General features: G+C 43.1%; 2 protein-coding genes across 3 annotated transcripts; one reads left to right on the forward strand and one right to left on the reverse strand.

The window, feature by feature from the left end:
- Positions 1–871: 871 nt before the first annotated feature.
- On the reverse strand, positions 872–12,370 carry LOC118418840 (zinc finger protein 729-like). 2 transcript variants are annotated; one of them, XM_035824905.1, is made up of 7 exons: positions 12,193–12,370; positions 10,433–10,495; positions 9,579–9,716; positions 8,862–8,977; positions 8,355–8,507; positions 7,726–7,825; positions 872–7,583 (listed from the first exon to the last, which is right to left on the reverse strand). In XM_035824905.1, the coding sequence occupies exons 2-7, from the start codon at positions 10,452–10,454 to the stop codon at positions 1,783–1,785; spliced, it is 6,330 nt and encodes a 2,109-aa protein (XP_035680798.1). In that variant the 5' UTR covers positions 10,455–10,495; positions 12,193–12,370; the 3' UTR covers positions 872–1,782. The 2 variants fall into 2 exon arrangements, with proteins under 2 accessions (XP_035680798.1, XP_035680809.1); XM_035824916.1 differs by lacking the exon at positions 12,193–12,370 and adding an exon at positions 12,113–12,151.
- A 4,697-nt stretch (positions 12,371–17,067) lies between these two features.
- LOC118419161 (flocculation protein FLO11-like) lies at positions 17,068–18,641 on the forward strand. The gene is made up of 2 exons (XM_035825481.1): positions 17,068–17,980; positions 18,188–18,641. The coding sequence occupies exons 1-2, from the start codon at positions 17,448–17,450 to the stop codon at positions 18,264–18,266; spliced, it is 612 nt and encodes a 203-aa protein (XP_035681374.1). The 5' UTR covers positions 17,068–17,447; the 3' UTR covers positions 18,267–18,641.
- Positions 18,642–20,997: the final 2,356 nt, after the last annotated feature.

The following is a 20,997-nucleotide window of genomic DNA, read 5'->3' on the forward strand; positions in this document are numbered from 1 at the left end:
TTCGCGCTCTGTGGACTGTCGCCACTTACACGCCTCCGGTGTATCTAAGGGTACAAACCTGAATGGGTTTTTCAAATTGCTTTTTGGGACTAGCTACCTTGTAAACCACAAGAAAAATAGCCAATAGAAATGTCAAGCTAATTATGGATCGATCCAAATAAAGTCAAAATCAAAATAGACGGGTCATATTTGTTTACACAACAGAGGACAAAAACAGGGATGATTGAAGCCCTTTGAGTTTGAGTGACTTTTATTTCGCGTCCAACGTCATATCATGCACATGTCCTGTACAAATAAAACGATAATATGAAAGAGGCCAAGGTAAAGGCAAGTGTAAGACTGTCTCCTTTCAAACTGTAGGTGCCAAAAGCAGTACAGGATGAGCAGAAAGGGAATCTCAGCAGATTTAAGTAAATTTGCAACATCTATCTCGGCTGGTCAGTACTGCAGTGCATTACGTATTTCAGTCGACATTATGCCATTATCTTTTGTAACAAGTTTGAGTTTTACCTTCCAACTTTATTATCGCAGGAGATGTAGGTTGCGTTGGCGTTTCAATACATATGAAAGAAGTTCTACCTAAATTGCTAATTAATCATGCAAAACTATTGTTACTTAGAAAAATAACAACATAAAATTGGAATATATCAGGTAAAGAACTTTGCTAATCAAGTTTCTGCAAATTAACCTGAGGTGTATAGGGTGTCATGACATAAGGCTGGGTCATTTGCCATAAGTGCAAAATAAAATTACTGAGTGAGCGGAGCAAATGACCAGGCCTTATGACACAATATACGTGTACATTGAGAAACAGGGGGTCATCGGCATTATCATACAGCCTATCGAAACTGACCCACAAAAAAGATACAAATTCCTGTGAGACACGTGGTTCGTTTAATACTACACAAGTAAAACATTTGTCCGTTTGTAAGAAATACAGTCAAAAACTTACAATTGTGCTTCACTTTGAATCCAAAATTTCCGCAGAAAATATTCCGTAACTAAGCAGTCTTGGCATATCAAATCTTTTTCAAAATCTCTTGTAGGTATTCTACTCTACTCTACTCTACTCATTGCCTTCAGCTCGGGTATACGTATCTCTCTTTCTGATTGGTCAATGTCCATACAAAGGCTTACAGTAGGGATGTATGAGTATGCTATTGTAATAACAGACAACTTAAGATTTTTCATTCACAACTTGAGGTAATCTCCTAGCAGATCTTGCGGTGGTTTAAGACAGTAAAATAGGAGGAAGAAGTTTAGCCGGCAGAGGAGTTTTCTTCCACCGATTAGGCACTTCTATGACATTCTGGTGTTATAACTGATATGACATGTGGACTTCTGATCCATCGACATTATTACATTGTAGACAGTTAATATTGCTACAAGTACAAGCAAGCAAAAGCTAAATTGGGATACACATGTACTTGGTTTGAGCCATGCAAAAAAATATATTCTTTAGCCTCTTAGCCTGGTGTGTCCCAAGTCCTTTAGTCAAAACATCTTTTTAAATGTTGTCTCAAAGTAATTATAACAGCAACTTGTGGAGACTATTACAGTTAGACTTGGCTTATCTCTCTTTTACAATAACTGAATGATAAATTTTAAAGCTTGTCGTACAAACTGAAAACCTACATGAAACAGTGCATTTAGGTATGTTTTCTCTTGTTTACAAAGTCACAAATAACAAAGAGTGACTGGGGCATCATAGTTTCATCCAGATTGTATACACAATGACATATACCTTTGTAACATAAAATGTTATTGCTGTGAACTCCACAATTATTCAGGTAATATAATTTCACAGGAAGATACTGCTGCACCTCCCTGAAACTGACTAGGCACCCAATGGTCTAATGTGGTTACTGTAGCCATCGTGGCTTGATCCTCTACCAACTGTGCCGAGCTGGCAGTATTCTGTCCTGTGGAGTTCTGATCACCACCAATGATAATGAATGTAGTGTGACTGTCTCTGTCCCCAGCACCACTGTCTGTCACCACCCCATCAATGGCACTTAGTATCTCCTCTTCTTCACACTTTTGGGCTCTCGAACTATCCCCCGCTGACATTGTGAAGGGATGACTGGGTGTGGGCTCTTGTGTTAAAGTTGTGACGGGGTCCCTTTGCCCTCTTTTTCTTCCACGTCTTGGAGACTTACTCCACCCAGCACTGCCGCCAAGGTTGCCATCAGCCTTTGTTTCAGTTGAGTTTCCCTCCCCAGTTGCACTTGCTGGGAAGTACTTGTCGAAAAGGTCCGGATGCAGCCGCCGAAAGTGTCTCCGTAGCGTGTGGCTGTAAGTCATGACCTGTCCGCACACCGGACACATCTTATTGCGAATGCCGTTGTGGACAGCGTCCTCGTGAATTTGTAGGACGGCACTGCGTAGGAACTTCTTACCGCAGTACCTGCACGACTTTCCCTCATTCAGGTGCGTACGTCGCATGTGTAAGCGCAGGGTGTCGCTGTGCTGGAAGGTCTTCCCACAGGCCTCACACTGGAACTCTTTACTACTGTTGTGGCTCTCTAGATGCTTGCGCAGGTTGATTTTCTGATTAAACGCCCTCCCGCACAGGTGGCACACATGCTTTTTGATATTCAAATGGATTGAGATATGCTGCTTGAGGGAGGCTTGAATTTTGAAGGACTTGCCACAGTACATGCACAGATGGGGGTGATCACCCGTGTGAACGGACATATGAATGACCAGCTCTGCCTTTCTCTTGAAGTCCTTACTGCAGACGTCGCACTTGAACTTCCTGACATTCATGTGAACTTGTTCTTTGTGCCGTTTCATAAGATTCTGCCCGGCAAAATACTTGCCGCAAATGTCACACTCGCTGGTCAGAATCTCCAGCCTTGCCTCTAGCACTATGTCACCCTTATGAGTTGCGAGATGATCTTCGTAACCCTTGCGGTACATCATCTCTTTCTGACACACTGGGCATTGGTAAGGAAATCGCTGGTGAACTTTCACAAGATGTTTGCTTAAGACCCTTGTCTTCCTCATTGGACAATCGCAAAGGGGGCAGGTTATCACTCCGTCTTGATAGAAGTGCTTGTCCGTGTGCTGACGTAACTGCCGGTCTGTGAAAAACTCTCCTGGGCAGAACTTGCACTTGAAGATACATTCGACTTTCTTATGTTTCTTCAGATGGTAGTTGAGCGCCTTTTCTGGCATCCCGGTTCCACATAGAGTACACACAATTGTTGTTGGTCCAGCATCATCCCTGGGTATTTCGCACAGCTTAGTAAGTTGGTCGTGCTCTTCGAAATGCTTCCACAGATGATACATGCCGTCCTGCGTACGATACTCACAGTGTGGACAACCCAACCACTCCCCTGGACCAGAGTGCTGCAGAGCTCGATGATTTCTCAAGGCAGACTTACTCATGAACCTAACCTTGCAAAGCTCACAGCTGAAGAATGTCTTGGCTGTAGACATCTTGCATTTCTTAATATGAGTGCACAGGTGACTGACTGACTGGCATACTACTGCGCACATTGGGCATTTGTGTTTCTGTTCTGTGTCAGAGCGTTCTTCTTCTAGATGACTTATCAACTCTTCTAAGTTGACTTTAGACTTCCACGGAATGTTTGTGGAAAGTTTGTGGGTTTGCAGATGGTTTAGTAGAGCATCCTTCTGATCAAATGTCTTTGAGCATCCTGGGCAACTAAAGTCCTGTGTCACTTCATCATTATGAGCTAGAACATGCTGGCGAATGGCATTGTCAGGTTGTGCTTTGCCACACACTGTACACTGGTACACATCCTGACCAGCATGGCTACTAAGATGGTTGGCTAGGCTTTCAGTTGTGCCGAAGAAAGAGCTACATATATCACAAACAAATACACCCGTCCCAAGTTGTGGCCCCTCTTCACTACGTGCGTGCGTTCTGTATTCGTGCCACCGAAGCCTCAAGATGCTAGGAAATCGGAGCCCACATGCTTTGCAGTCTACTTGGCACGCACGATTCCTGACCATCAGATGCTCTTCCAATCCGTGTACAGTGCTGAAACCCTTCTGACAGGATCCACATTCTACCGATGAGGGTACAAGGTTTGCCAAGTCAGCTACGGATGAAGGACTAATCTTATGCAGCTTCTGATAGTGTCGGAGAAGTTTTGCTTTGTCTGTGAATGGAGAGTTACAGGTCTTACAGAAAACCATGGCTCCTTTAGGCACTGATCCTTCCTCATGCAACTCTGACATGTGCTTGGACAAAGCACTTTCTGTAGGCAGTGTCAAGTCGCAGTGACTACACCATTGCTGCTCCAGTGTAGCCAGGACAATGGACTCCAGGTCTGTAATGGTAGGGTCTTCACATAACGTATTGCTTTGTTTTCCTTCTGGTTCCTCCTTGCGACTCTTACCACATTCCTCCGCCTGATGTACGCGCAGGCTGGAGAGTCTGTAAAAGGTTTCATTACACTGTGAACAGGTCGCCCTGCACTTGCCTTGGCTGCTACGCAAATGGTCGTCCAGATGTTTGGCGGAGCGAAACGTCTCACAGCAGGTCTCGCACTGATGCCTCTGCTGTGCGCAAACTTCCGTCATGTCGCCTTTGGTGAATGCAGGCAGCCTGTGTGCTTCATGTATGTGTTTTGTAAGGAGTTTATGAGAAGTGAAGGGAGCTTCACACACGTCACATTGTGGCAAGGCATCTGCAACACCTGCTGGCTTCTTTGAGGATGACAATGAATAACCAGAGGGAGAATGAAAGTCTTTCATATGCTTGTTAAAGTTGCCAACGTATACAAATGTTTGATCACAGTATGGGCACCATCTCTGGTTGAAGCCCAATGTTGCCTTGAAATCAGGGTTGTGCGCTTGCTTCATGTGCTTACCTAGCCCAGGCGGATTCCTAAATGTGGCGTCGCACAACATACATTTGACAGAGCGGTGCATATTGCTCTCATGCAACCGTAGCAATGGCAGACTGTTGAAGGTTTCCCGGCATGCCTTACACGTCATCTTACACTGACCGTTTCTGTCAACAAGATGATCCTGAAGTTGCTTGGGGCCTTGAAGCACCTTCAAACATGTTGGACACTTGTACGTTTTAGGGATATTAAGAGAAATTGATGTAACACTGTCCGTGTGTATCCCATGTATGTCTTGCACATGCTTCAGCATGGATTTCATGCTGGTAAATGGTGCATCACATAGATTACAAATATGCAGCTTTTCCTGCATTGCACTCTTTGTACTTGCACCGATACTGTCAGTCATGCTCCAATCCACCCCATGGTACACCTTCATATGCTTGGTGAAGCTTTTCTTCTCTGCAAAGCTTATGTCGCAGTATTGGCACCAGTCTGGTGAATCTGGCTTTCTGTCTTCTCTATTTTCATGGACCTTCTTCATGTGCTTCCCAAGAGAGTGGACAGTTACAAAAGTCTCCCGGCAAAGTTTACATTCCACCACGGAGTGTCTGTGATATTCATGTAAACGAAGACTAGCAAAACTCTCGAAAGACTCTCCACATTGTTGGCAACTCATTGTGCACTCTCCCATTCTCTCTTCCAGATGTGCTTGTAACTGTGCTGGCCCTTGGAACTTCTCGCAACACGTCTCACATTCATGAACCGGGGCAATGGTGGCGTCCATCTGTAAAGCACTTTCTGGGTATACCTTGTGCACTTCCTGTAGATGGGACCGGAGTGTTCTCCTGAAGGTGAAGGGTGCATCACAGAGATTGCAGAATTCTAGCACTACCGATGATGATGTTCCAATACCCACACCAGTGCCATGATACTTTGTCATATGTTTTCTGCAGGCGTCTGAAGACTGAAACGGTTGATCGCAGTACTCGCACCATTTCAGAGCGTCCGAATCTTTCTGCCTTGGAGCGTTGTGGCGAGATGTCGTACCAGAAGAGTCGGTCAGTTTTGCTGTCTGGTGTTGGCTCACCTTGTGGAATCGCAAGGAGGGAAGGCTATTGAACCTTTCCTCACAGTCTTGACAACTCACCACACACTTTCCTTCCATACGCTTCAGGTGAGCCTGGTGATCCTTAGGACCTGAGAATCCTTCCGAACACGTCTCGCAGACGGACGTCTTCTGATCTGTGTCCACCTCTCCTTTGTCTTCCAGTCTATGAATTGTAAGCACATGGCTATGAAGAAGTGCCTCACTTGTAAATGGTGCTTGGCACAGCAGGCACTTACGTACTGGTTTGTCCGTGTTTAAGACATCATTTTCAACACCATGACAGTCTTTCTGGTGTTCGTAGAAATAGAATGGAAGAAAAACTTCATCGCAGTAAGAGCACCAGAGCATGTCTTCCTCATTGACTTGTCTTTCTTGTACATGGGTACTAGCATGCATAGACAGGGTACCTGCGTTTGCACATTCTTTGCCACAATGTTGGCACGTTAGATTAACATGCTTTTGCTGCTGGTGCACCCTGACTGTAGCTAGGCTGGTAAAGCTTTGGCCACAATCCTGGCAATTTATCCTACATTTCGAACCTGCCTGTTTTACATGATTGTGGAGATCTCTAGGAAGTGAAAACTCACTCTCACAGGTGCCACACTTGTAAGCCTTGCTGTTTGAGTTGTGAAGGGATAAACAATGCCTTTTCAGCTTCAACGAAGAGCAGAATGGAGTACCGCAATGTTGACAATCTACTGTGGTGACTTGTGCTTGGGCCTTTGTCTCTTGGCCTGTCAGAAATCCATGGACTATTCTACCGTGTTGATTAAAAGTACCTGTAGAGCTGAATGCCAGGTCACAATGAGCGCACCACATTTGCTCAGCGTGTTCCAGTTCATACTCCAGTAATTCTGCGCTCTTCTTCTTGCCTCTTCCTTTACGTTTCCTCCTTTTCACGCTCTTCTTTTTGGCTGGTCCATTCAGTTTCCTTCTCTTTGTGGCGACTGTAGGTTCCTCATTGGTATCGCTTTCGATGTTGTCGGCCCATTCGTCACTTTCGTCCTGTACTTCATCGTCCCAATTTTGAGGTTCTGTGCATTTCAGCTCTTCAGCATCATATAGTGCATGGTGGATACTATGATGAAGTAGCAGCTCGCTATTCTTAGCAAAGCGGTCATGACAGATATGGCAGACGAAAGACTTAATAGAAGACCTCCTGGGTCTTTTACTTCCCTGCTCTACCTTATCTGGATGCTCTTTCTCTATATGTTCTTGTAAAACATTTTCATTCTCGAATATCTCAGAGCATCCTGCACACGGAATCGGAGAGTGTGTCTTCTCCTCTTTTATCTTGTTGGTGTTCACCTTTTTTGCTCTGGTGACACTTTTACCATTGGTCAAGGTTGATGCTTTCTTTTTACTTTGACCTCGACTTTTACCTCGCTTTATTGTTGGACCGTTAAGTGGGTCTGCTGCTGCCCTTTTGATTACATTTTCTTGTACTTCCCAATGAGTGACCTTCTTTGATTGGTGGAAATCAGATTCTGGTGATTTAGATTGTCCTAGAGATGTGTCTATTTCATTTGTGATGCCTTCCTGTTCTGCCGTCTTGTTAACTGTGGATGTTGTGCTGCGCTTGTTAGCCTTAGGCTGAACTGGCGTTGCACCACTCTCCTTGTCTGGGGGAACCACTAGGGTTGACCCACCTATGAAGCAAGGGAAAACATACATACATGTTTGCGATTGCAACATATATACCTTTCAATTCACACAATGACAGCAAAAAGTTTTCTGCTTTTCAAACAACAAAATCAATTACTATACCAGCAAAGAACTGTAATAACTCACCCCGAGACAGGTGCCCTCCAGGTGTCAGCAGGTGATGTCCCATTTTCTTGGCATAACTGGGAGCATACCACACCTTCAACTCTCCACCAATGGGAATATCCTAAAAATGAGGGAGAGTTCTCAAGATCAACATCCACTCTCTACAGACAGTACATACATGTATATACCGGTACGTAGCCTCATCAGGTTGGCACATTGTATGTAACCTGAAGTATGCATTATGAAGACAGCTGACAAGAGTAGTTGCCAAAACATGGCTGTTGTTCCCCTTATAGTTCCTAGTGGGACATAGGCCAGCAAGCTGTTTCTGTAGCAGGGAATACATCTACAGAGAGGGGTTGCTAGCCCTTCCCCTCTTAATATGCTTGAAGCACGCCTTTGAACACAGAACACCCATTTTGAAAGATTGTATAACCAAACCAAGATGTCCTGACCATGGCACTCAATTTAGGGTCTCTAAGTTTCAAACTACATGTAATTGGAACCAGGAGCTCAACTGTGAAAGCAGTTAACAGTTGAGCCACAGGGACATCCCATGCAAACATGGAGGGAGAGTTAAAATGAACTACCAATACTGTAGAAGCTAAGCAAAGAAATAAAATTGAAGCCACATCATCAGCAGGTTGTACCTTTTGTGTAAGAAAGAACACGTTTGTCCCTTTCTGGTAGGCCAGTAGGTTCTGCTCTGTGCCCAGTGTAGCTGGACGGACAAACTTCATCCAGTTGCAGGCTTCATCGTCTGTGGTATCCAGGTACAGGTAACTACCATCTGGGCTGAACACCTGAGGAAAAGACAAGTTTCATATGTAGCGCAAAAGTAGAAATTAAATGCTGTAGAACACAAGCTTTAGAAAAGGCTGGCCACACTACAATTAGATCATGGTGAAGTTAAAATAAATGGTGATAATTTGGTAACTAGTGCAAGTGCACAATCTGCCCCATTGCCGAACTAAAAGACTATGGAAAAGCACAATACTATAGTACAAAGTTTGAGACAAATACAACAAAAACACCACCTCAAAACAGATGTGAGGAGGCATAGATACATACACAACAAAGATAGTCTTCTGCTAGTTCTTACAATGGTGACAGAAAATTTCTATGTTGAAACTAAATGAAAGTCAATAGATTTTAACCTTCAGTGGAAAGACTTGTTTTCCATGTGGAGCAGATTGAACTCTCTTGGCCTCCACTGGTCCAAACTGCATTCTTTCACTCAAAGGTACTCTGGCAAATACACCTTCTGCACCATCTGAGGATAGAAGAAAAGCATATGTCATCTTTTGTCATGGTAAGGGGACATGACAGCAATTCAATCCTCTATTAGGCAAAACTGACTTGATTCTACAGACGACATTGTTGGGAAACTCCAAAACAGATGCAGGCACAGGCAAAAAAAGGTCCCAAAGCACCAGGCCAATGATCAAGAATGTTGTACAAAACATGTATCAGACATACAGAACATGAGAATGGTATAACAAAAACAGCCAGTTTACACCCTTTTCTTCATCATCAGGAGGTACCATATACTTTCAAACTACTAGCATATTCATTCTCCTTGACATACATATTTTAGCATTGTTGATATAACGCTTGTGGCAGAAAGGTCAGGAAGCTTCCTTGTTTTTATCCCTTTCCCTTTTATCAAAGTGCTCAATGCATCTCCTTAAACATAGGACTCCCATTTCACATCCCTTCCGAAGAACGGCACAGCCCCTCCCGAGATATCCTGACTCTGCGACTTACACTGGGATGCTGGTAATTGGAAAAAGCTCAACTGTGAGAGCTTCTACCAGTTGAGCCGCAGGGACATCTCACACATTTTAGAAGGAGACATCTAAAACCCGACTGACCTGTTGTGTTCTGAATGGCCAGTCCCTTGGGAAGGGAGGCTCGAGCACGAGACTGAACCTCAGAGTCTTCCATGGTCTGGATGGGTCCCAGATTTGGACACACTGCATCATCTTCGTATGTGCCACAGAAGTCACACCCTAGGTTTAGATAATGTACAACACACACAGATGTGGACAATCTGTGAATAATGTCCTCAGGTTGGTAGATCATTGAATTTTGAAGGTAACTCTCACATTTCTTACTGCAGTTCCATTTAGCACCACTAGGTAGAGCTGCAGTATTTGAACTTTTGGTCCAACATGGAAAGTTGCATAACACCTAGGGGAGAAGTTGTTTGGAAATTTTTGTCATTATTTTGTATCGGATCAAAAGGTTAGAAAAATTACACATAAAGGCGACACCAATTTCATTTCTTTTTTTTTTTTTTACTTTTGAAGGGAATGAATGAACAGACAAAATGAAAACAAACCCATGGCATCTGTGAAAGACCCAAGAATGAGACGGGCAAATCCAAGAATTAATTTGTTGTGACATGTCTGTGATTCCCAGTGGCATTTCAATACTGTCCAGACAGTAACCAACAGTAGCAAGAAGTCATAGCAAGCCTATTATTAGTAAGTACTTGTCAGTTAAAGGGGTGAAAGTAAAGCTGATTTACTAAATGTCAATATTAAATGACTCATTGAAATGTGACAGTCAGTACCTGCTAACTTGATTTACCGACAAGTCACATGTCAGCACTGATAGTTTGCTGATGTGGTTCCATTCTAAAGTGACCAAAAGTTACCAAAGTCACGTTGTGCATGTATGTTACATTTTATGAGCAAAACCAAGTAATAGAAGACTAACTTACAGAAGCGGTCATCTTCATCCATAGTGACAGCTCGTGCTGGTTGGCTTGTTCACCGCAACTTTACTGTATTAATAAAGGGTACAAGTCATTTCTCTACTAGTATGATCTTTGCAGATGTGATAAGTCATACACTCTTTTACAAAGATAACGGTTACATTTGTAAAATTTTATGGTAAGTAACATCCCAGTTTTTTTCAATCTAGATGTGCATGTACTGTAAATCATACAACATAGATAATAGCATGAAAGCTCATCTGTGTTGACGTAGTACATATTGAAGATTTTCCACTGTCTTACAACACCAAAATTAGCTTACCTCATATTTTCAGTCGCACCTCCGTCGACCTTCTTCAGGAGTGATGATTCAGTTACTCTGATCACGTGACTTAGAGCCAGGCATTTATGATTCGTTACTCGAATCACGTGTCTCTAAGTCACGTGATCAGAGTATCATCACTGAATCATCACTCCTGAAGAAGTTCGACGGAAGTGCGACTGAAAATTCGAGGTAAGCTAATTTTGGTGTTGTAAGACAGTGGAAAATCTTCAATATAAACATAGATAATAGAATAACAATGGTACGTAAAACTTGTCATGAGCTTATCAAGCATTTAAAAACAAACAATAGACCAGACAGCAAGTAAATTTTATGGATGACTTCCTCTGCAGACTACATCTCCAGGGCTCGAAATTCATTTTTGGGATTAGGTGCACTGGTGCACCCAGCTTTAGAAATTGGGTGCACCAAAAAATTTTGGGTGCACCACTTAAATTTAAGTAATAACCTAATATCAGATTCTTAAACAAGTACCATGACAGACATTTTGATTATCTTTCTAATGCTTAGATGTCAAAAATATGATGTATACTAGTATACTTTGATATCTTTACATACATAAACCTAAGAAAATATTTGGGTGCACCCTGTGCACCCACAGAAAATAATCGGGTGCACAGCTCCAATTTTGGGTGCACCTGGGTGCACATGCACCCAGTATTTCGAGCTCTGATCTCTAATGCATGCCAAAAAATCACAACAATTGAAAGAATAAAGCATAGTTTTACACTCAACAATACTTTTATTCCTGTACTTTTAACCTAGATAGTAACTACTATAGTATATGCCTAAGCATAAGGCACATCAAGCCCACCCACTTGATGATTGGAATGCCACTGATCCAGTTTAACCTCATGGCAATTCCCTTAGTTAGAAGCAAAAGCCCCATGCAGGCCCTTGTAATACAGAAAGGGTTATCCTGGTAGCCTGGCCAGGTAGCCGGCCCAGCTTTTTCCATCATTTGAGAAATTTGCACCATGTAGGACTAGAGCGTACAATTAAACACTGCAACAATTAGACTGCTGCTTTAAATCATATTCCAATCACCCACTACATAGTCAATAAGATTCACATTACAACCATTTTAAGTGACACAAAGCCTCTACAAAACTGGAAATTTCTAAAAGCATCTGCAAATTTCAAAATTTCCATTTTTAGTAGTCGACATCTTCTTGTCTTAGTCCTCTTTCTGACTCGCTGAGTCGTTACTGTTAGAAGATGTAAGACACTATTTAACTCCTACAGTAGATTAAATAGGTTTTAACATTTACTTGCCTGACAAAAATACCAAATTTAGTGAACTACCGCGTTCCAAGGAGGTTAACCTCCTTGCGCGTTCCAACCTTTTCCTGTTCCCAGTTCGGATTCAAGATGGCTGCTTCAAAATTTTGCTACAACCCGAGCGATTCCCACCAACACTCACCTTCTGTGAATCTGAACAGACAGTAAATGAATGGACCAAAGAGAATCAAAACCTTGATATTTGCTCGTTCAATAAACTTGAAAAGGTCTCAGTACGTGGCTGACTTTACGATTTTTCAGCGAAAACACAAAGGCCATGTCGAGAGGATAGTGAGCACGTTATTCGGGTGTACCATTCGACGATCGGTTGGCAAAAGCTAGCGTCATATTTGACTAAAGGCGATACGAAGGGATTTCTTGTCGGGTTCGTCTGACTTTTTTGGTGAAGCTTCAGGAGCAAGCCTGATAGTGTAGTATACTTTCGATCACTAAGAATCTTCATAAAAAGGGAGGTATACCGTAGTTTTGCAGGGAAGGAGACTAGGTAGGTAGGTGTTGGCTGATGGTCAAGTTCGACTCAAGTCGGCCACGTTGGGCCTCTTGTGGTAGACCATGTTAAATCAAGTTAATACTTTCATCTTTCATAACACATTGAGACCTATAAAAAACAAGCATACACAGATGTATGACAACAAATTATACTGTCAACTTAGACAATATTAAGAAGACATGCACGTTGACATAGACACCGGCAAATTGCCTGCGACTGTTATTCTGTTCACTGAGACAAATTCAACTACTGCATCCTAAGAGAAAATAACCATTACAGTGTACAAACTAGGTAAGTAACGTTATATATATAATACAGATAAAATTAAGAATGTTTAGACCTTAGAAATAGTGTCATTTCATACTTATTCATGCACATTCATGTATGTAATTTATTTGTAAACACTTGGTTGTTAGTAGACCTTATGAAAGTTGCTGTGTCGTAGTTTTGTGGTGTCAATAAAGATCGCATGTTTATGATTAAAGTTTGTTAAGCGATTCAAGCCAAACGGTTGCAAACAACTTGATAGTAGTGGTAGTATCCACTACTTTTGTCAGTGACGCTACATGAGCAGATCTGCCAGTGAAGTATACAACATATAAACTATGAATTAATTGCCAAACTCAACCTTGTCTCAGCTTTGACTTACTTTTGTTCTCTAATTTGTCCTCACCTCCTCTGCATCAATTCATAGTTAGAGTGTCTGTTGAAGTCGGTATTCTTCGCAAATTTTAAATCTTAGCTTGAGCCTCTGAAACGATATTTCCTGCATTTTGAGGAGCAAACAGTGCAGCTAGACTATAGGTCAATCACGTTTTACGTTGCATAAAGGCAACGTACTGCCTACGCTTTTCGTAGAATAAAAGCGACCAACTACACGTTATGTGCTGATTACAAATTACGTTGATTTCGGGCGGCTGTCAACGGATTACAAAGACTAAAGTGGCCTGAATACACATTACGAAAAGGGCACATGGGCCCTCAGGTATATATGGGTACCCATATCCGAAGATTTACACGCATTTGCACGCGCGTGAGATTCTTCCCCGGGCTTACCAATACACGTAAACGTGTTTTTCGTCACGCCGCCCTGAGTTGGCACGCGCATTCCTTTACGGGTCTCGTCACAGCTTCCCCGGGCTTACCAATACACGTATACGTGTTTTTCGTCACGCCGCGCTGAGTTGGCACGCGCGTTCCTTTACGGGTCTCGGGGCGGTAATCAATCTTTGCACGCATTATTGACAGTTTGTTACACGGGCCGGGAAAATTTGGTACGCGCCCCGGAGCCCGCGCCCCGACAACATTTCGTACGTCTCTCGGAGCCCGCGCCCCGACAACATTTCGTACGTCTCTCGGTGGTTACACGGGCCGGGAAAATTTGATACGCGTCCCGACAACATTTAATCAATCTTTGCACGCATTATTGACAATTTGATACGCGTCCCGACAACATTTCGTACGTCTCCTCGGTGGTTACACGGGCCGGGAAAATTTGATACGCGTCCCGACAACATTTCGTACGTCTCCTCGGTGGTTACACGGGCCGGGAAAATTTGATACGCGCCCCGACAACGCCCCGACAACATTTCGTACGTCTCTCGGAGCCCGCGCCCCGACAACATTTCGTACGTCTCTCGGTGGTTACACGGGCCGGGAAAATTTGATACGCGTCCCGACAACATTTAATCAATCTTTGCACGCATTATTGACAATTTGATACGCGTCCCGACAACATTTCGTACGTCTCCTCGGTGGTTACACGGGCCGGGAAAATTTGATACGCGCCCCGACAACATTTCGTACGTCTCCTCGGTGGTTACACGGGCCGGGAAAATTTGATACGCGCCCCGACAACATTTCGTACGTCACTCGGTGGTTACACGGGCCGGGAAAATTTGATACGCGCCCCGACATTTCGTACGTGCTACCTGCCAGCCCGGCCAAGTTTGTTTTGCGTGTATCCCTACCGCTAAATAAACTGCGTGTGTTCCCTCAGCTACAACGATCTGTGCACGCAATGTTACGGTGGTAATAAACTGCGTGAACTGCGTGTGTTCCCTCCACTGATTAAGACTATCTTTGTCCACTAAGACGATTTTCGCACGGTGGAGATAATAAACTGCGTGTGTTCCCTCAGCTATAACGATATTTGCACGCTACGTTACGGTGATAATAAACTGCGTGTGTTGCCTCAGCTATAACGATATTTGCACGCTACGTTACGGTGATAATAAACTGCGTGTGTTCCCTCAGCTATAACGATATTTGCACGCTACGTTACGGTGATAATAAACTGCGTGTGTTCCCTCAGCTATAACGATATTTGCACGCTACGTTACGGTGATAATAAACTGCGTGTGTTCCCTCAGCTATAACGATATTTGCACGCTACGTTACGGTGATAATAAACTGCGTGTGTTCCCTCAGCTATAACGATATTTGCACGCTACGTTACGGTGATAATAAACTGCGTGTGTTCCCTCAGCTATAACGATATTTGCACGCTACGTTACGGTGATAATAAACTGCGTGTGTTCCCTCAGCTATAACGATATTTGCACGCTACGTTACGGTGATAATAAACTGCGTGTGTTCCCTCAGCTATAACGATATTTGCACGCTACGTTACGGTTGTAATAAACTGCGTGTGTTCCCTCAGCTATAACGATATTTGCACGCTACGTTACGGTTGTAATAAATAAACTGCGTGAACTGCGTGTGTTCCCTCCACTGATTAAGACTATCTTTGCACGCAACGTCACGGTGGTAAGAAACTGTGTGTGTTCGATCCACTAAGACAATCTTCGCACGTAACGTTATTCTATCGGAATATATACCATATCTTTTTTTAATGGGTTTTCAAATAAACAGAAACAAAGACGAGTTGGGGGACCATCCAACAAAATGACAGCAAAAATAACAAAAGTGATTTCAATAAAGCCATAACAATAATGAACTTAGATTCAACAGTGATATAACAGAGATATCAAACCATAACAATAATGAGCTTAGATTCAAAAGTAATATAACTGAGAACACAAACCATAACAATGATGAACTTAGAGTCAAAAGTAATATAACTGAATATATACCCTATCTTTATACACTAGTTTTTAACTGATACGAAGCAAGAAACCAATGTACTTGCACGAGAAATGTTTTATTTCACGAAGAACATTAAGAAGGAGATTATCTTCTATTCCTGTCGACAATGAAATACAGGCACAATAGTACACCATATATTTTTTTCGTAGAAAACGAAAATTCGTTAAATGAAAAAAACTACTTAGCAAATACAAATTACATCGAACAAACATATGCAATCACAAAAGCAGGCTCACAAAAATAATTACAATTATACATGACACAATGACAAAAGACATCATGTCACTCGCATATATACATTGAACATATACAATGCCAATACAGAAGTAAAAGGTAAAGCCAGCACTATTGTTTGCGGAATGCCATGCTGCATGTCAAAGAGGGGAGGGGAGCCCTGCTAAACAAAGTCCCGAAAGCATTTTTTCAAGTCCGACAAGAATACCGGAACAGAGCTGTTAGCACATTGTGTACTTAGTGTGAGTTGAAAGTCAATGATGAGATTGCATCCATGTTACGAATAGCCAGAAATAGGGAGGTGTGAAACATGAAGTTAGTGGGAGTCATGTAGGAGACTTGTGGTTGGATTCTGATCAGCCCGGAGTTAGCCTGTTCGTTAACTTGTGAGTTGATGGTACTTATGTCAGAGAAAGTCTTATAGGTGTCCATGGAGTAGCCAAGAGAACATCCAATGTGTCCCTTGAAGTGAAAGCGGTCAACTAGAAAGGTGGTGTTACGGAAGAAGTGAGGTTCTCTGTTCATGGCGTACCTGTGGAGTTTGCATGCATTATCATACACAACAATCTGTGGAGCTATTTCAAAACGTGTGCGGAAGATTTCGTAGGGGTGATATGGGGACTCGCAGCTTGTCATCGCCTCAAAACCATAGCAGATCCCGTGCTTGCAGAAGATTGTGAAAAGACCAGGCGTGAGGGTAGGATGTCCGTAGGACTCCTTCCTACAACCATCCTGGGCTTTCACGGCACGGCGTCTTTTGTCCATAGCATAGCAAGGTAGGCCACATCGCTTAGGCAGGGAAGGGAAGAAAGAAAGTGGGGAAGAGTCTGGTGGAGGTGGGTAGCTGCTAGGAGATGGCTCAGGAACTTTGTCAAAGGTTGAGATTAGAATCTTTATCAAGTTAAGGATAAGGGTAGAAACATCAGCGGGGATGTGACCTTCCTTGCCAATGCTATGTACAAAAGTACACAGAAGTGGTGCCTTCTTCTGCAAGTACGAGAAATACTGGCCATACCTTTCCTGTCCCAGGAGGATTTTTCCTTTTGCCACTTTCTTGGCAATCCTGATTGCAGTGTCGTCGCCTGCAATCTGAAGCATGCCGGACACCGGTGTGTTCCTGGCCAGCTCCGCGAAGAACGCGTTGTACCCAGCTGGTGCCATTTATTCTTATCTGGCCTAACAGCCGAAACCATACGTTTTCCTTTATATTTTGTTCACCACTTGGGAGCAATGTTGAAACAGAGTTTGATAAGCTATGCTATTAGTTTATGTTGTATGCCAACGCATTTATGAGCTGGGGGCGAAATTTGCAATAAAGGTCTTCATTTTAGATTCTGTATCATATTAAACATTTCTTGTCTTCTTTATTCTTTTCAGTTGAGAACACCGCGCCGAGAGAAGTTCCAGAAGGCCCGCAGTCGGAGGTCAGCAAGGTGGTGACTCAACTGAAGCCGCCATCTGTACCCGTGGCGCGGGTTAAAAGCAAAGAGGGCAGACAGCTCCTCTCTCACTGGCTCAGGGCACTGCAGCCTGGCGACAAGAGAATGGGATTCGGAAAGGACAACACACGCCCGACGTTCTGGCCCAAGCATCTGCCTTGGCCGAAAAAGCTGAACTCGCTGTCGACCGAGCAGATGCGTGAAGCCTTGGCGGCGGCGCTGTCTTATGCCGGGGAGGACCCAGTGACCTTCTGTCAGCGAGCAACCAGCGCCCAGCAGCCATCTCAGGGCCCAGGCACCTCCGGCCGACCGACCGCTCCCACCCCGCCAGTCCTGTCAGACCAGGCCCCAGCCGCTGTTCCCGGGCCGTCATCTCGGGAGGTACCACCGGCACCGCAGGCCCACTCCACACCCACACCCACACCCACCACCACGACCGCGGAGTTTTCACTTCTGGATTCTTCTTTTTCCTCCTCCTCTTCCTCCTCTTCCTCCTCCTCAAGTTCTTCTCCAGACTCTCCTGCCTCTCCCGTTCGACCTATTCTCACTGTCTTGCAAACTGTAACGCCTTCTCGTTTCTCTACGATTTCTCCCGGACCAGCACCCAAGAAGCGACGAACCGAAGGAGACAATAAGAGGTACTACGTTTTGGACCTTTCTAATCATTTTGTGTAAACCTTGACATGTCATAGCATCCATTCAGTAATTATATCACAATGTATATAATGCTACGTCATACTTGCATTACTAAGTAATTTGTCTCTGTAATCACATGAGTGTTGTGTATGTACCGACCTAAAACACAACTTGCGCTAAAATTTGAACGGGCAATGTTGTTCCTTCAGTGCCAAGAAGAGGAAGGCAGCTCAGCGCATCAGGCGGCGACACCTGCCACCACGGGTCTACACACCAAGTGACTACTAGCGTCATTTTATCAATTTTGTCTTTTTATATTTAGGTAGATAAGCTTAGTATTTTTTAGTTAGTATTATATAGAAATAGAAGTCACTTAGTAGCATAAGATTCTTGTGTTGATTATCGTTGTATATATTTCATGTATCTTTCAAACTTTGTACTTACTTTTGTACTTATACACCCAGTTTGTATGTATGTACTATAGATATAGTAAGCGTTACTGTGCTTCTTTTTATTATTTTAAGTAAACGAAATGTTATGTTTAGTATTGTAAAATAAATGAAACGATTTTAAGTGATCTTGCCATGTTGTAATTAACTTGTAACTTGCGTATGTAGATTTCCTTATGTCGGTTAGAGAAATAAACATTTGCGTTGTACATGATCTGGAAGTTTCCTTACTTTGTTTCAAACATGTGAGCTTAAAACATTTAGACGCTAAACGTTTCGAGTTTTGCTAGCGATAGTCTGGGTTCAAGGCTTGTTAGTCTTGACCAGCTCCCCAAAATGTGACAAACAGTGTTAGGGCTAAATAATGCTAAGACGTAAATAAGCTAAGCTTAAATAGAAAGCCCGATAAAACGACTGAAAAAAACGTTTAAAAAAACAGCCGGAGGCTAACCTCTGCTTGGAGAGTAACAAAACCGAACAGAGTCAAACGTGAACAAAGCGTTCAAATATACGCGTCGGGCGTGGCGTAACTGCTTCGACTCGGAAGCTCGAGGTTCTGAGTTCGATCCCCACCGCGCCCCACCCCGACGTTGTGCCCTTAGGAAAGGCACTTGACGACCTTCCTCTCTTCACCCAGGTGTAAAAATGGTTACCTGACTTCCGTCGGGGAGGTAAAACCCTACCTTTACCTTCTGTCTGTACCGTGTATGTTAATATGTATGTATGTTAACTGTTAATATAAGTTACAAAACTTGAGTGCAGTGCCACATTGTCCCCGTCTGTCCAAAAAGCAAAAATAGAAGAAAAAAAAAACTCTATCGACGTAAATTGTTGTTTTAAAGATTATTTGACCCATGTCACGTTCTGTAACGTCGCAGAGCAACCATTCATTCTAAAAAGGTGTTGACATTGTTCAGTAATGATAAGTAACGTTAACTATGTATTTCAAATAGAAAATATGATAAATAAGATAAAAAGCAATAAGAAAGGCCATATTTTCGAAGAAAATGCAGGATGTTTCCGAAGCGAAAAGAATGGAAAAATCGTAAGAAAAGAACAGCTAGAGAGCCAACATTTTCGTGAAAATGCAGAATGTTTCCCAGCGGTTTTAACGGTCACTAGTCGACCGCTAAATTTTCATCGTAGCAACTTTTTGAGTACACGAATCCACCACCGCCACCCCTTCCCTCTTGCCGCGGTACTCATTACTAGTGTGGTTATATACATTCACAAGCAAGCTTTGTTTCTTTACCAAAACAAGCCCACAAATGTAGAACAGAATGTCCCAAGGTTTAGGCGGGTTTGAATGTTCTGGTCGCGAGACAAATTTATTGTTATGTGGGACACTTCGTCTTCCACTGCTTCCAGAAAAGAAGTCAAACCCTAAATACGTAGATTGTAGCTCTCAGCAGTCCATATCATTGATAGAATAGTCACTCGTTTACACTTGTCACCATTGTTATCTATACCAAAGTATTTCATTTTATACATGTTTATTATATTTTCTGTACGTTTCATGTTGCAATTAGCCCTCGGGCAAGAACTTGCAAATAAACTTCTATTATTATTATTGTTTATATGAGATGGCTATTTAAAAGAAAAAGCGTACAGTAGAATTTTTCCCTCTATGGACTCGAGTCCGGATGTTTAAAAAAAGGACAACTAAAAAAAAAATACTTTCACGGACTCGAACCCGGATTTAACGAGCAATCAAGCGTACGTTGCCGTTGATCTAACCACTCGGCCACTTGAGCACATATTATTTATGTGAAAAAGTTTGCGATCTCGTTCATTCCGTGGCGGGCAACTTCTTCCTGGAGCGCCTGCTTCCAAGAACGCATGGCCGATCGCTGACGCATGAAGTCCACCCGGTCCGAGTTTTTCGCTGCTATTACTACTACTAGTATTAAAACTCGATGCCGAGTAGAAAAAAAATATCAACACTCGGTTTCAGTACTGGCGGCGATTTCGTAACCAGTGCTGAATGACCTTTGAACTGTCTTGCCGCCGCATACGTCACAATAACCGTTCTGAGATTTGATTGGCTGACGATTCATAGTGATGCAAATTCTGGTTGTCTTGGTTACACATGGTTGGAGCAGCGCGCATGCGTGCCCATCCCAAACAATTAACTCCGCGTCATTTACATGCTGGACGCCGTGCACACAAGCTCGCACTGACAAGAGTAAAGGAGCAAGGAATATAGCAAAGCTGCTGGGTTGCATGGCGAAACATGTTACACAGGTATGCGTTTTAATTTGTTACTTTATCATTTGTTTAAGCAAGTTATGTGATTACTTTCGGACATAACAATTTAGCAGGGTGCTGCGGGGTCGCATGGTAAATTCTGCTCATTATTAATTCTGCCCTCCCTGTGTACGCGGATAACTTTTGCACGCTGGTAACTACGAACTATTGCAAAGGGTACAAATTGTAGCTACTTGTAGCTAATCCAATGTAAGTTTAGAGCCGACGCTAGCCTTAAATTCATGGTATGGAAATCTAGGATGTTTACTCCACAAAGACAAATATCCTTCGGTTGGAGCTCGCTCGGGGGATTTTTGCGTGCA

This window comes from Branchiostoma floridae, chromosome 1, assembly GCF_000003815.2.
Source record: "Branchiostoma floridae strain S238N-H82 chromosome 1, Bfl_VNyyK, whole genome shotgun sequence".
Classification (NCBI taxonomy): Eukaryota; Metazoa; Chordata; class Leptocardii; order Amphioxiformes; family Branchiostomatidae; genus Branchiostoma; species Branchiostoma floridae.

Coding starts and splice junctions, on each gene's coding strand:
- LOC118418840 (XM_035824905.1), bottom strand. CDS start 10,454: ATGGATGAAGATGACCGCTTCT. Junction 9,717..10,432: donor GGATGAAGATGACCGCTTCT/GTAAGTTAGTCT, acceptor ATCTAAACCTAG/GGTGTGACTTCTGTGGCACA. Junction 8,978..9,578: donor GGCCATTCAGAACACAACAG/GTCAGTCGGGTT, acceptor TTCTATCCTCAG/ATGGTGCAGAAGGTGTATTT.
- LOC118419161 (XM_035825481.1), top strand. CDS start 17,448: ATGGGATTCGGAAAGGACAACACACGCCCGACGTTCTGGCCCAAGCAT. Junction 17,981..18,187: donor ACCGAAGGAGACAATAAGAG/GTACTACGTTTT, acceptor TTGTTCCTTCAG/TGCCAAGAAGAGGAAGGCAG.